We start from the raw sequence: 12238 nt of genomic DNA, 5'->3' as shown, positions 1-12238 counted from the left end.
TCCATGTAATATATCCTACAATAAATCCATGTAATATATCCTACACCACCACAATAAATCCATCTAATATATCCTACACCACCACAATAAATCCATGTAATATATCCCACAATAAATCCATGTAATATATCCTACAATAAATCCATGTAATATATCCTACACCACCACAATAAATCGATGTAATATATCCTACAATAAATCCATGTAATATATCCTACAATAAATCCATGTAATATATCCTACAATAAATCCATGTAATATATCCTACAATAAATCCATGTAATATATCCCACAATAAATCCATGTAATATATCCTACAATAAATCCATGTAATATATTCTACACCACCACAATAAATCCATGTAATATATCCTACACCACCACAATAAATCCATGTAATATATCCTACACCACCACAATAAATCCATGTAATATATCCTACAATAAATCCATGTAATATATCCTACACCACCACAATAAATCCATGTAATATATACTACACCGCCACAATAAATCCATGTAATATATCCTACAATAAATCCATGTAATATATCCTACACCACCACAATAAATCCATGTAATATATCCTACAATAAATCCATGTAACATATCCTACACCACCACAATAAATCCATGTTATATATCCTACACCGCCACAATAAATCCATGTAATATATCCTACAATAAATCCATGTAATATATCCTACACCACCACAATAAATCCATGTAATATATCCTACACCACCACAATAAATCCATGTAATATATCCTACAATAAATCCATGTAACATATCCTACACCACCACAATAAATCCATGTAATATATCCTACACCACCACAGTAAATCCATGTAATATATCCTACAATAAATCCATGTAACATATCCTACACCAGCACAATAAATCCATGTTATATATCCTACACCACCACAATAAATCCATGTAATATATCCTACACCGCCACAATAAATCCATGTAATATATCCTACAATAAATCCATGTTATATATCCTACACCGCCACAATAAATCCATGTAATATATCCTACAATAAATCCATGTTATATATCCTACACCGCCACAATAAATCCATGTAATATATCCTACACCACCACAATAAATCCATGTAATATATCCTACACCACCACAATAAATCCATGTAATATATCCTACAATAAATCCATGTAATATATCCTACAATAAATCCATGTAATATATCCTACACCACCACAATAAATCCATGTAATATATCCTACAATAAATCCATGTAATATATCCTACACCACCACAATAAATCCATGTAATATATCCCACAATAAATCCATGTAATATATCCTACAATAAATCCATGTAATATATCCTACACCACCACAATAAATCCATGTAATATATCCTACACCACCACAATAAATCCATGTAACATATCCTACACCACCACAATAAATCCATGTAATATATCCTACAATAAATCCATGTAATATAGTCTACACCACCACAATAAATCCATGTAATATATCCTACAATAAATCCATGTAATATATCCTACACCACCACAATAAATCCATGTAATATATCCTACAATAAATCCATGTAATATATCCTACAATAAATCCATGTAATATATCCTACACCACCACAATAAATCCATGTAATATATCCTACACCACCACAATAAATCCATGTAATATATCCTACACCAACCCAATAAATCCATGTAATATATCCTACACCACCACAATAAATCCATGTAATATATCCTACACCACCACAATAAATCCATGTAATATATCCTACAATAAATCCATGTAATATATCCTACACCACCACAATAAATCCATGTAATATATCCTACACCACCACAATAAATCCATGTAATATATCCTACACCACCACAATAAATCCATGTAATATATCCTACACCACCACAATAAATCCATGTAATATATCCTACACCACCACAATAAATCCATGTAACATATCCTACACCACCACAATAAATCCATGTAATATATCCTACAATAAATCCATGTAATATATCCTACACCACCACAATAAATCCATGTAATATATCCTACAATAAATCCATGTAATATATCCTACAATAAATCCATGTAATATATCCTACACCACCACAATAAATCCATGTAATATATCCTACAATAAATCCATGTAATATATCCTACACCACCACAATAAATCCATGTAATATATCCTACACCACCACAATAAATCCATGTAATATATCCTACAATAAATCCATGTAATATATCCTACAATAAATCCATGTAATATATCCTACACCACCACAATAAATCCATCTAATATATCCTACACCACCACAATAAATCCATGTAATATATCCTACAATAAATCAATGTAATATAGTCTACACCACCACAATAAATCCATGTAATATATCCTACACCACCACAATAAATCCATGTAATATATCCTACACCACCACAATAAATCCATGTAATATATCTACAATAAATCCATGTAATATATCCTACAATAAATCCATGTAATATATCCTACAATAAATCCATGTAATATAATCTACACCACCACAGTAAATCCATGTAATATATCCTACACCACGACAGTAAATCCATGTAATATATCCTACAATAAATCCATGTAATATATCCTACAATAAATCCATGTAATAAAATCTACACCACCACAGTAAATCCATGTAATATATCCTACACCACCACAATAAATCCATGTAATATATCCTACACAACCACAATAAATCCATGTAATATATCCTACAATTAATCCATGTAATATATCCTACACCACCACAATTAATCCATGTAATATATCCTACAATAAATCCATGTAATAAATCCTACAATAAATCCATGTAATATATCCTACAATAAATCCATGTAATATATCCTAAAATAAATCCATGTAATATATCCCACAATAAATCCATGTAATATATCCTACACCACCACAATTAATCCATGTAATATATCCTACATTAAATCCATGTAATATATCCTACAATAAATCCATGTAATATATCCTACAATAAATCCATGTAAAATATCCTAAAATAAATCCATGTAATATATCCCACAATAAATCCATGTAATATATCCTACAATAAATCTATGTAATATATCCTACAATAAATCCATGTAATATATCCTACACCACCACAATAAATCCATGTAATATATCCTACACCACCACAATAAATCCATGTAATATATCCTACAATAAATCCATGTAATATATCCTACAATAAATCCATGTAATATATCCTACACCCCCACAATAAATCCATGTAATATATCCTACACCACCACAATAAATCCATGTAATATATCCCACAATAAATCCATGTAATATATCCTACAATAAATCCATGTAATATATCCTACACCACCACAATAAATCCATGTAATATATCCCACAATAAATCCATGTAATATATCCTACAATAAATCCATGTAATATATCCTACAATAAATCCATGTAATATATCTTACAATAAATCCATGTAAAATATCCTACAATAAATCCATGTAACATATCCTACACGATCACAATAAATCCATGTAATATATCCTACAATAAATCCATGTAATATATCCTACACCACCACAATAAATCCATGTAATATATCCTACACCACCACAATAAATCCATGTAATATATCCTACAATAAATCCATGTAATATATCCTATAATAAATCCATGTAATATATCCTACACCACCACAATAAATCCATGAAATATATCCTACACCACCACAATAAATCCATGTAATATATCCTACAATAAATCCATGTAATATATCCTATAATAAATCCATGTAATATATCCTACACCACCACAATAAATCCATGTAATATATCCTACAATAAATCCATGTAATATATCCTACAATAAATCCATGTAATATATCCTACAATAAATCCATGTAATATATCCTACAATAAATCCATGTAACATATCCTACAATAAATCCATGTAACATATCCTACACCACCACAATAAATCCATGTAATATATCCTACACCACCACAATAAATCCATGTAATATATCCTACAATAAATCCATGTAATATATCCTACAATAAATCCATGTAATATATCCTACAATAAATCCATGTAATATATCCTACAATAAATCCATGTAATATATCCTACAATAAATCCATGTAATATATCCTACAATAAATCCATGTAATATATCCTACAATAAATCCATGTAATATATCCTACAATAAATCCATGTAATATATCCTACACCACCACAGTAAATCCATGTAATATATCCTACAATAAATCCATGTAATATATCCTACACCACCACAATAAATCCATGTAATATATCCTACAATAAATCCATGTAATATATCCTACAATAAATCCATGTAATATATCCTACACCACCACAATAAATCCATGTAATATATCCTACAATAAATCCATGTAATATAACCTACAATAAATCCATGTAATATATCCTACACCACCACAATAAATCCATGTAATATATCCTACAATAAATCCATGTAATATATCCTACAATAAATCCATGTAATATATCCTACAATAAATCCATGTAATATATCCTACAATAAATCCATGTAATATATCCTACAATAAATCCATGTAATATATCCTACACCACTACAATAAATCCATGTAATATAACCTACAATAAATCCATGTAATATATCCTACACCACCACAATAAATCCATGTAATATATCCTACAATAAATCCATGTAATATATCCTACACCACCACAATAAATCCATGTAATATATCCTACACCACCACAATAAATCCATGTAATATATCCTACAATAAATCCATGTAATATATCCTACACCACCACAATAAATCCATGTAATATATCCTACAATAAATCCATGTAATATATCCTACACCACCACAATAAATCCATGTAATATATCCTACACCACCACAATAAATCCATGTAATATATCCTACAATAAATCCATGTAATATATCCTACACCACCACAGTAAATAGGCTACATGAGGTGTGATACTAACCTTATTAAAACATATAGGCCTATGGGCTAGGCTACATGAGGTGTGATACTAACCTTATTAAAACATATAGGCCTATGGGCTAGGCTACATGAGGTGTGATACTAACCTTATTAAAACATATAGGACTATGGGCTAGGCTACATGCGGTGTGATACTAACCTTATTAAAACATATAGGACTATGGGCTAGGCTACATGAGGTGTGATACTAACCTTATTAAAACATATAGGACTATGGGCTAGGCTACATGAGGTGTGATACTAACCTTATTAAAACATATAGGACTATGGGCTAGGCTACATGAGGTGTGATACTAACCTTATTAAAACATATAGGACTATGGGCTAGGCTACATGAGGTGTGATACTAACCTTATTAAAACATATAGGACTATGGGCTAGGCTACATGAGGTGTGATACTAACCTATGGGACTATGGGCTAGGCTACATGAGGTGTGATACTAACCTATGGGACTATGGGCTAGGCTACATGAGGTGTGATACTAACCTTATTAAAACATATAGGACTATGGGCTAGGTTACATGAGGTGTGATACTAACCTTATTAAAACATATAGGACTATGGGCTAGGTTACATGAGGTGTGATACTAACCTTATTAAAACATATAGGCATATGGGCTAGGATACACGAGGTGTGCGACTATGATTTGAAAAAGTCACAAATGAAAGGCATGCGCTGTTTCTTCCCTTACACTGGGCATCATTCACAAGTGACTAATACTGTCACCCATCAGACTATTCTTGATTTAATCTGGTCTTTACATATACTAAATAATGTAAGTGTGAAATTCATTTTGATTTAGAACGGACCATTATTCTGCACCTGTATCAAAACAGAGGCAGCGGGAAAACATGTCATCTACACGCTTACATAGCAAATGGAGGACACTATTCCCGTGGTTCATTTTCATCCTGTTGTAAAGAGAAGCAATGTGCTTAACTTCTTTGGGATAGGGGGCGGTATTTTGACGTCCGGATGAAAAGCGTGCACCAAAGTAAACTGCCTGCTACTCAGGCCCAGAAGCTAGGATATGTATATAATTGGTGATAATGTCTATGAGTATAACAGAACTGAAATGGCAGGCGAAACCCAGAGGACAAACCATCCCCCCCAAAAAATGTTTTCATCCTACCACTGATTTCAATGGCTGGCACTTTTATAATAGGGCGAAATCCTCACAGATTGCAGTTCCTAGGGCTTCCACTAGATGTCAACAGTCTTTAGAAAGAGTTTCAGGCTGGTTTTTGGAAAAATGAGCCAGAAATTGTAGTTTTTCTAGGTGGCCACCATTTGGCTGTAGTGTTTCCAAGCGCATGGAAGAGAGCGCGTTTTGGTATTTTCTGCGGTAAAGACAATAACGATTCTCCGTCTTAAATTGTATTGTTTATTTGCGTATTAGGGTACCTAAGGTTTGATTATAAACGTTGATTGACTTGTTTGGATAAGTTTATTGGTAACGTTTGAAATTCATTTTGTATGCATTTTGAAGGAGGGAAACCGAGTGGATTATTGACTGAAGCGCGCCAGCTAAACTGAGTTTTATGGCTATAAAGAAGGACATTATCGAACAAAAAGACCATTGTGATGTAACTGGGACCTTTTGGAGTGCCAACAGAAGATCTTCAAAAGTAAGGCATTTACTATATCGCTATTTCTGACGTTCGTGTCGCAACTCCCTGGTTGAAGATGATTTGTTTTGCATTTGTGTGCTGGGCGCTGTCCTCAGATAATCGCATGGTTTGCTTTCGCCGTAAAGCCTTTTTGACAAGGCGGCTGGATTAACAACAAGTTAAGCTTTATTTCGATGTATTGCACTTGTGATTTCATGAAAGTCTAATATTTATAGTAATTTAATTTGAATTTGGCGCTCTGCAATTTCACTGGAAGTTTTCGAATTGGGACGCTAGCGTCCCACTGATCCGCAATAAGTTATTAGGCAAGTTTAGAAATAAATATAGTAGGTCTAGTCTGTAGAAAGCTGATGGGATCCTCCTCTTTTTAATAGAGGCCATCACTCTGTTTTCTCACACAATTGCATAGCCTATTGAAATATTGCCCAACATGAGCTCATGGGCTCTCATGAAGTGTTTGATTAGATTTTAAATTACATTTGTATTGATGTCAGAGTGATTAGAGGGACAACAGAGTGCTGAGGACCAGGCAGTTAGAAGGTTTGGTAGACTACTAATGACCATCAGCAGCATCAGAGCTTGGAGAAGCCTAATTACAGACTAAATGTTCACGTGGAATTTGACTACAGTCATGACTCGTGACCACCGGTGTGGAGGTAATATGGTCACTGTAACAGCCCTACTCTCCCCCCACATGCCCGTTGGTGCTGCGTGTTATGTTCGTCACTGTTTTTAGACCGGACACATTTTGCATTGAGTTTTTCCGTATGCTAATTTGTAACATTGAAGAAAAATTGAAAACCTTGAGGAAAAACCACATTGTGTTTATCCAGCAGTGTGTTCTATACACACATTCAGCATACGTCGATCAGCATATTTTGAAGGAGCTTAAAATCTGCGATTTCCTAGCTATCCTGCTGCAATATCTACTATAATAAACTGATGAGCCCCTCTGGAGTTCTGCCCAAGCAAGGCATTTGATTAGTTTGACGTGTCACTGATTTACAGCGGGTTACCACACCTATGTAGCTATTTCTCTACCATGGACTTCCCCAGGCTTCAAGTTTTGTTTAATTGGATACCTACCCAGCAGTGCAGCGAAGCAGGGCAGGTGTTGTGTCTTCAGACCCAGCTGTCTGGCAGCTTCAGAGAGCAGGTACTGGTGGGTGGTCAGGTTCTTGCCGTTCCAGGACAGTTTGAGGGCATGAGAGGAGAAGTAGGCGGGGACGTTGCAGAGGGCAAACTCTGAGTCCTGGGCGATCAGGCCGCAGAAACCAAAGTCTCTGTAGAGGGACAGCACCTCCTGGTGGTGGTCCTCCAACGTCTGGACAACCTGGATAATACAACAGAACATTACACACCTTAACCTTTCACCTTGACAGTAGTAGTGAATCCAGAGGTCAGTCAGTCTTCAGTCCAGTAGAGATTCTACAGATATCACATGATGAGTTTAGCTTAGTCTCTCGGTATCAGAGGCTCTAAACTATGTTTCATAGGTACACTGGTATAAATGTTTTAATTGATTGAGATATAAAATATTGGGATTATGAAATCTAGCTGCTTTTGAAGCTCATGTTGCACTCTAAAAAACTAATATTCAACCCTGTAAAGACATTTATTATAAAAGCGAAAATGTTGACAAAAACCTATCATTGAAATTACAAAGTCATTTACGTAACATTACATTTGTAATATTGTGTAAAAGCACTACTGTTGAAATGTATTACATTGAGAATTCAACAAAGTCATTTTAAGAGCATCAAGTTTGTGAATGATGACATGCAAGAGATCAGTCATTCAACCTTTAACTTCTCTAGGATAGGGGGCAGCATTTTCACGTTTGGATGAAAAGCATACCCAAATTCAACTGCCAGCTACTCATCCCCAGAAGATAAGATATGCATATTGTTAGTAGATTTGGATAGAAAACACTCTGAAGTTTCTAAAACTGTTTGAATCATGTCTGTGAGTATAACATAACTGATTTAGCAGGCGAAACCCCGAGGACAAACCATTCAGATTTTTTTTTTTTTGGAGGTCACTCTCTTCAATGGATTTTCATTGGGAATCCATATTTCTAATTAACCTTCTTGCAGTTCCTACCGCTTCCACTGGATGTCAACAGTCTTTAGAAATTGGTTTTTAGGTTTAGGTTTTTTCCTTTGTGTAATGAAGAAGTACACCCATCTTGAACTAGGGTCACTGGAAGTGTCTTGTTTGTTAGAGGCGCATGACCATTAGGCTAGCTACAGTTTGTTTTAATCCTGTATTGAACACAGATCATCCCGTCTTTAATTTTATCGATTATTTACGTAAAAAAATACCTAAAGTTGTATTACAAAAGTAGTTTGAAATGTTTTGGCAAAGTTTACAGGTAACTTTTGAGATATTTTGTAGTCACGTTTCGCAATTTGGAACCAGTGTTTTTCTGTATCAAACGAGCCAAATAAATGGACATTTTGGATATATATCGACGGAATTAATCGAACAAAAATACAATTTGTGATGTTTATGGGACATATTGGAGTGCCAAAAACAGAAGCTCGTCAAAGGTAAGGCATGAATTATATTTTTATTTCTGCGTTTTGTGTCGCGCCTGCAGGGTTGAAATATGCCTCTCTTTGTTTACTCTGTTGCTATCCTCAGAAAATAGCATTGTTTGCTTTCGCAGAAAAGCCTGACATGTTGGCTGGGTTCACAAATAGTGTAGCTTTAATTTGGTATCTTTCATGTGTGATTTAATGAAAGTTAGATTTTTATAGTAATTTATAAACACCATAGTGCCCTGAAAGCTCATCACTAAGCTAAGGACCCTTGGACTAAACACCCTCTGCAACTGGATTCTCGGTACATCGTGCAGACAGGAATAAAAAAACTCTCCAGGAAGAATGAGCCCGGTGTGATTGTGGTAATGCACAGGAATCAAGTCCTTTTGTTAACCTATCTCAAGACCATCATACTGTTAAATAGCCATCACTAGTTGGCCTCCACCCAGTACCCTGCCCTGAAGTCACTAGCCAGCTACCACCCGGTTTCCCTGCACCTTAGAGCTGCTGTACATAGACATGGAACACTGGTGAATTCAATCATATTTACCGAATGCTTTAAATTTCATATGTAAATACAGTATATAGTCAAGGACAATCCTATTTAACTACTGCTGTACATACAAAGCATTAGGAAAGTTCAGTCCTTGACTTTTCTACATTTTGTTACGTTACAGACTTAATTCTATAATGGATTATATTTTTTTATTATCAATCTACACACAATACTCCATAATGACAAAGAAAAAAAGAGGTTTAGAATTTGCTAATTTATTACAAATCCAAAAAATGAAATATCACATTTACATAAGTATTCAGACCCTTTAGCAGCGATTACAGCCTCAAGTCTCCTTTGTATGACGCCACAAGCTTGGCACACCTGTATTTGGGGGCGCTGCTGCACAGCTATTTTCAGGTCTCTCCAGAGATGTTCTTTCGCGTTCAAGTCCGGTCTCTTGCTGGGCCACTCAAGGACAGTGAGACTTGTCCTGAAGCCACTCCTGCATTGTCTTGGCTGTGTACTGAGGGTCGTGGTCCTGTTGGAAGCGGGACCTTCGCCACAGTCTGAGGTCCTGAGCGCTCTGGAGCAGGTTTTCATCAAGGATCTCTCTGTAGTTTGCGCCGTTCTTCTTTCCCTCGATCCCGACTGGCATTCAGGCCAAATAGTTCAATCTTGGTTTCATCAGACTAGAGAATCTTGTTTCTCATGGTCCAAGTCCCCTTTAGGTACCTTTTGGCAAATTCCAAGCAGGCTGTCATGTGCCTTTTACTGAGGAGTGGCTTCTGTCTGGGCACTACCATAAAGGCCTGATTGGTGGAGTGCTGCAGAGATGGTTGTCCTTCTGGAAGTTTCACCCATTTCCACAGAGGAACTCTGGAGCTCTGTCAGAATGACCATCGGGTTCTTGGTCACCTCCCTGACCAAGGCCCTTCTCTCCAATTGCTTGGTTTGGCCAGGCGGCCAGCTCTAGGAAGAGTATTGGTGGTTCCAAACTTCTTCCATTTAAGAAGCACTATGGACAATTCCTTCGACCTCATGGCCATTCCAAATAATGTCCAATCAATTCACCACAGGTGGACTCCAATCAAGTTGTAGAAACAGCAAGGATGATCAATGGAAACAGGATGCACCTGAGCTCAATTTGGAGTCTCAAGGTAAAGGGTCTCTATACTTACGTAAATAAGGTATGTATGTTTTTTATTTTTAATACATTTGCAAACATTCCTAAAAACCTGTTTTCGCTCTGTCATTATGGGCTTTTGTGTGTAGATTCAATTACTTTTTTCCCTCGTCAATTTTAGAACAAGGCTGTAACGTAAACAAAATGTGGGAAAAAGGAAGGGGTCTGAATACTTTCCGAATGCCCTGTAAATAAATACACCTATTAGCCATGTTATGACTGACTTGTGATCATCAGCTAGTTTGATTGTATTGACATTGCCAGCCTTAGTTACAATCGTTAGTTTTGGTCCAGAATATTGAGTCATTGAAACTAAAACGGTGCATCCTGAATGAAGGCAACAAACAATGTAGCAGGCCAGCTGGGATTCATAACCTGATAGCAATATGTTTTGGACTAGCAAGAAATATATTGGTGAATTATATTAATCATGCTTTGAACTACATCCATCTATTCTGCCAATAATGTTTTAGTTTACGTCATGGAACATAAGTCAAATATAACCTATTTTGTAGCATAAACAGGGAATTTGATATTTGAGTGATATTATGACTGTCTTTTAAGACACTGTCAGTTCCACTTTAAACTTTAAGTCAACAGTTACTTTGTGTGCTAAATGTGAAATGTTTTTTGCAATGGGAAGTAATAGTTGTACATTCAGATTGGAAATGCTTAATGGTTGTGTTTTTGTAGTCTTATGATAGGGACCTACTGGCTTATGTGACCTTATGGACTGATTATCCTTTAGTTCAACATCATGCTGTGTGTGACTGCTGTCCAGTGGTGTAGTGGTCCTTTAACATCATGCTGTGTGTGACTGCTGTCCAGTGGTGTAGTGGTCCTTTAACATCATGCTGTGTGTGACTGCTGTCTCTCCATCAGCCCTATCCAGTGGTGTAGTGGTCATTTAACATCATGCTGTGTGTGACTGCTGTCTCTCCATCAGCCCTATGCAGTGGAGAAGTGGTCCTTTAATATCATGCTGTGTGTGACTGCTGTCTCTCCATCAGCCCTATGTAGTGGTGTAGTAGTGTTTTAACATCATGTTGTGTGTGACTGCTGTCTCTCCATCAGCCCTATGTAGTGGTGTAGTGGTCCTTTAACATCATTCTGTGTGTGACTGCTGTCTTTCCATCAGCCCTATGTAGTGGTGGTTTAACATCATGTTGTGTGTGACTGCTGTCTCTCCATCAGCTCTATGTAGTGGTGGTTTAACATCATTCTGTGTGTGACTGCTGTCTCTCCATCAGCTCTATGCAGTGGAGTAGTGGTCCTTTAACATCATGCTGTGTGTGACTGCTGTCTCTC

The 12238-nt window shown here is 35.9% G+C and overlaps 1 protein-coding gene across 2 annotated transcripts in view; it reads right to left on the bottom strand.

The window, feature by feature from the left end:
* The window catches only part of LOC129829415 (constitutive coactivator of PPAR-gamma-like protein 2), an 89541-nt gene that overhangs the window by 66393 nt on the left and 10910 nt on the right, over positions 1–12238 (bottom strand). For both annotated transcript variants that reach the window (XM_055891097.1, XM_055891098.1), the window contains exon 2: positions 7789–8035. In XM_055891097.1, the coding sequence (XP_055747072.1) occupies positions 7789–8035 (247 nt within the window). The remainder of the gene's footprint in view (positions 1–7788; positions 8036–12238) is intronic.

This window comes from Salvelinus fontinalis, chromosome 31 (genome assembly GCF_029448725.1).
Source record: "Salvelinus fontinalis isolate EN_2023a chromosome 31, ASM2944872v1, whole genome shotgun sequence".
Lineage (NCBI taxonomy): Eukaryota > Metazoa > Chordata > Actinopteri > Salmoniformes > Salmonidae > Salvelinus > Salvelinus fontinalis.
Note: the sequence above shows the minus strand (reverse complement) of the source record. Positions and strands in the feature narration are given on the sequence as shown.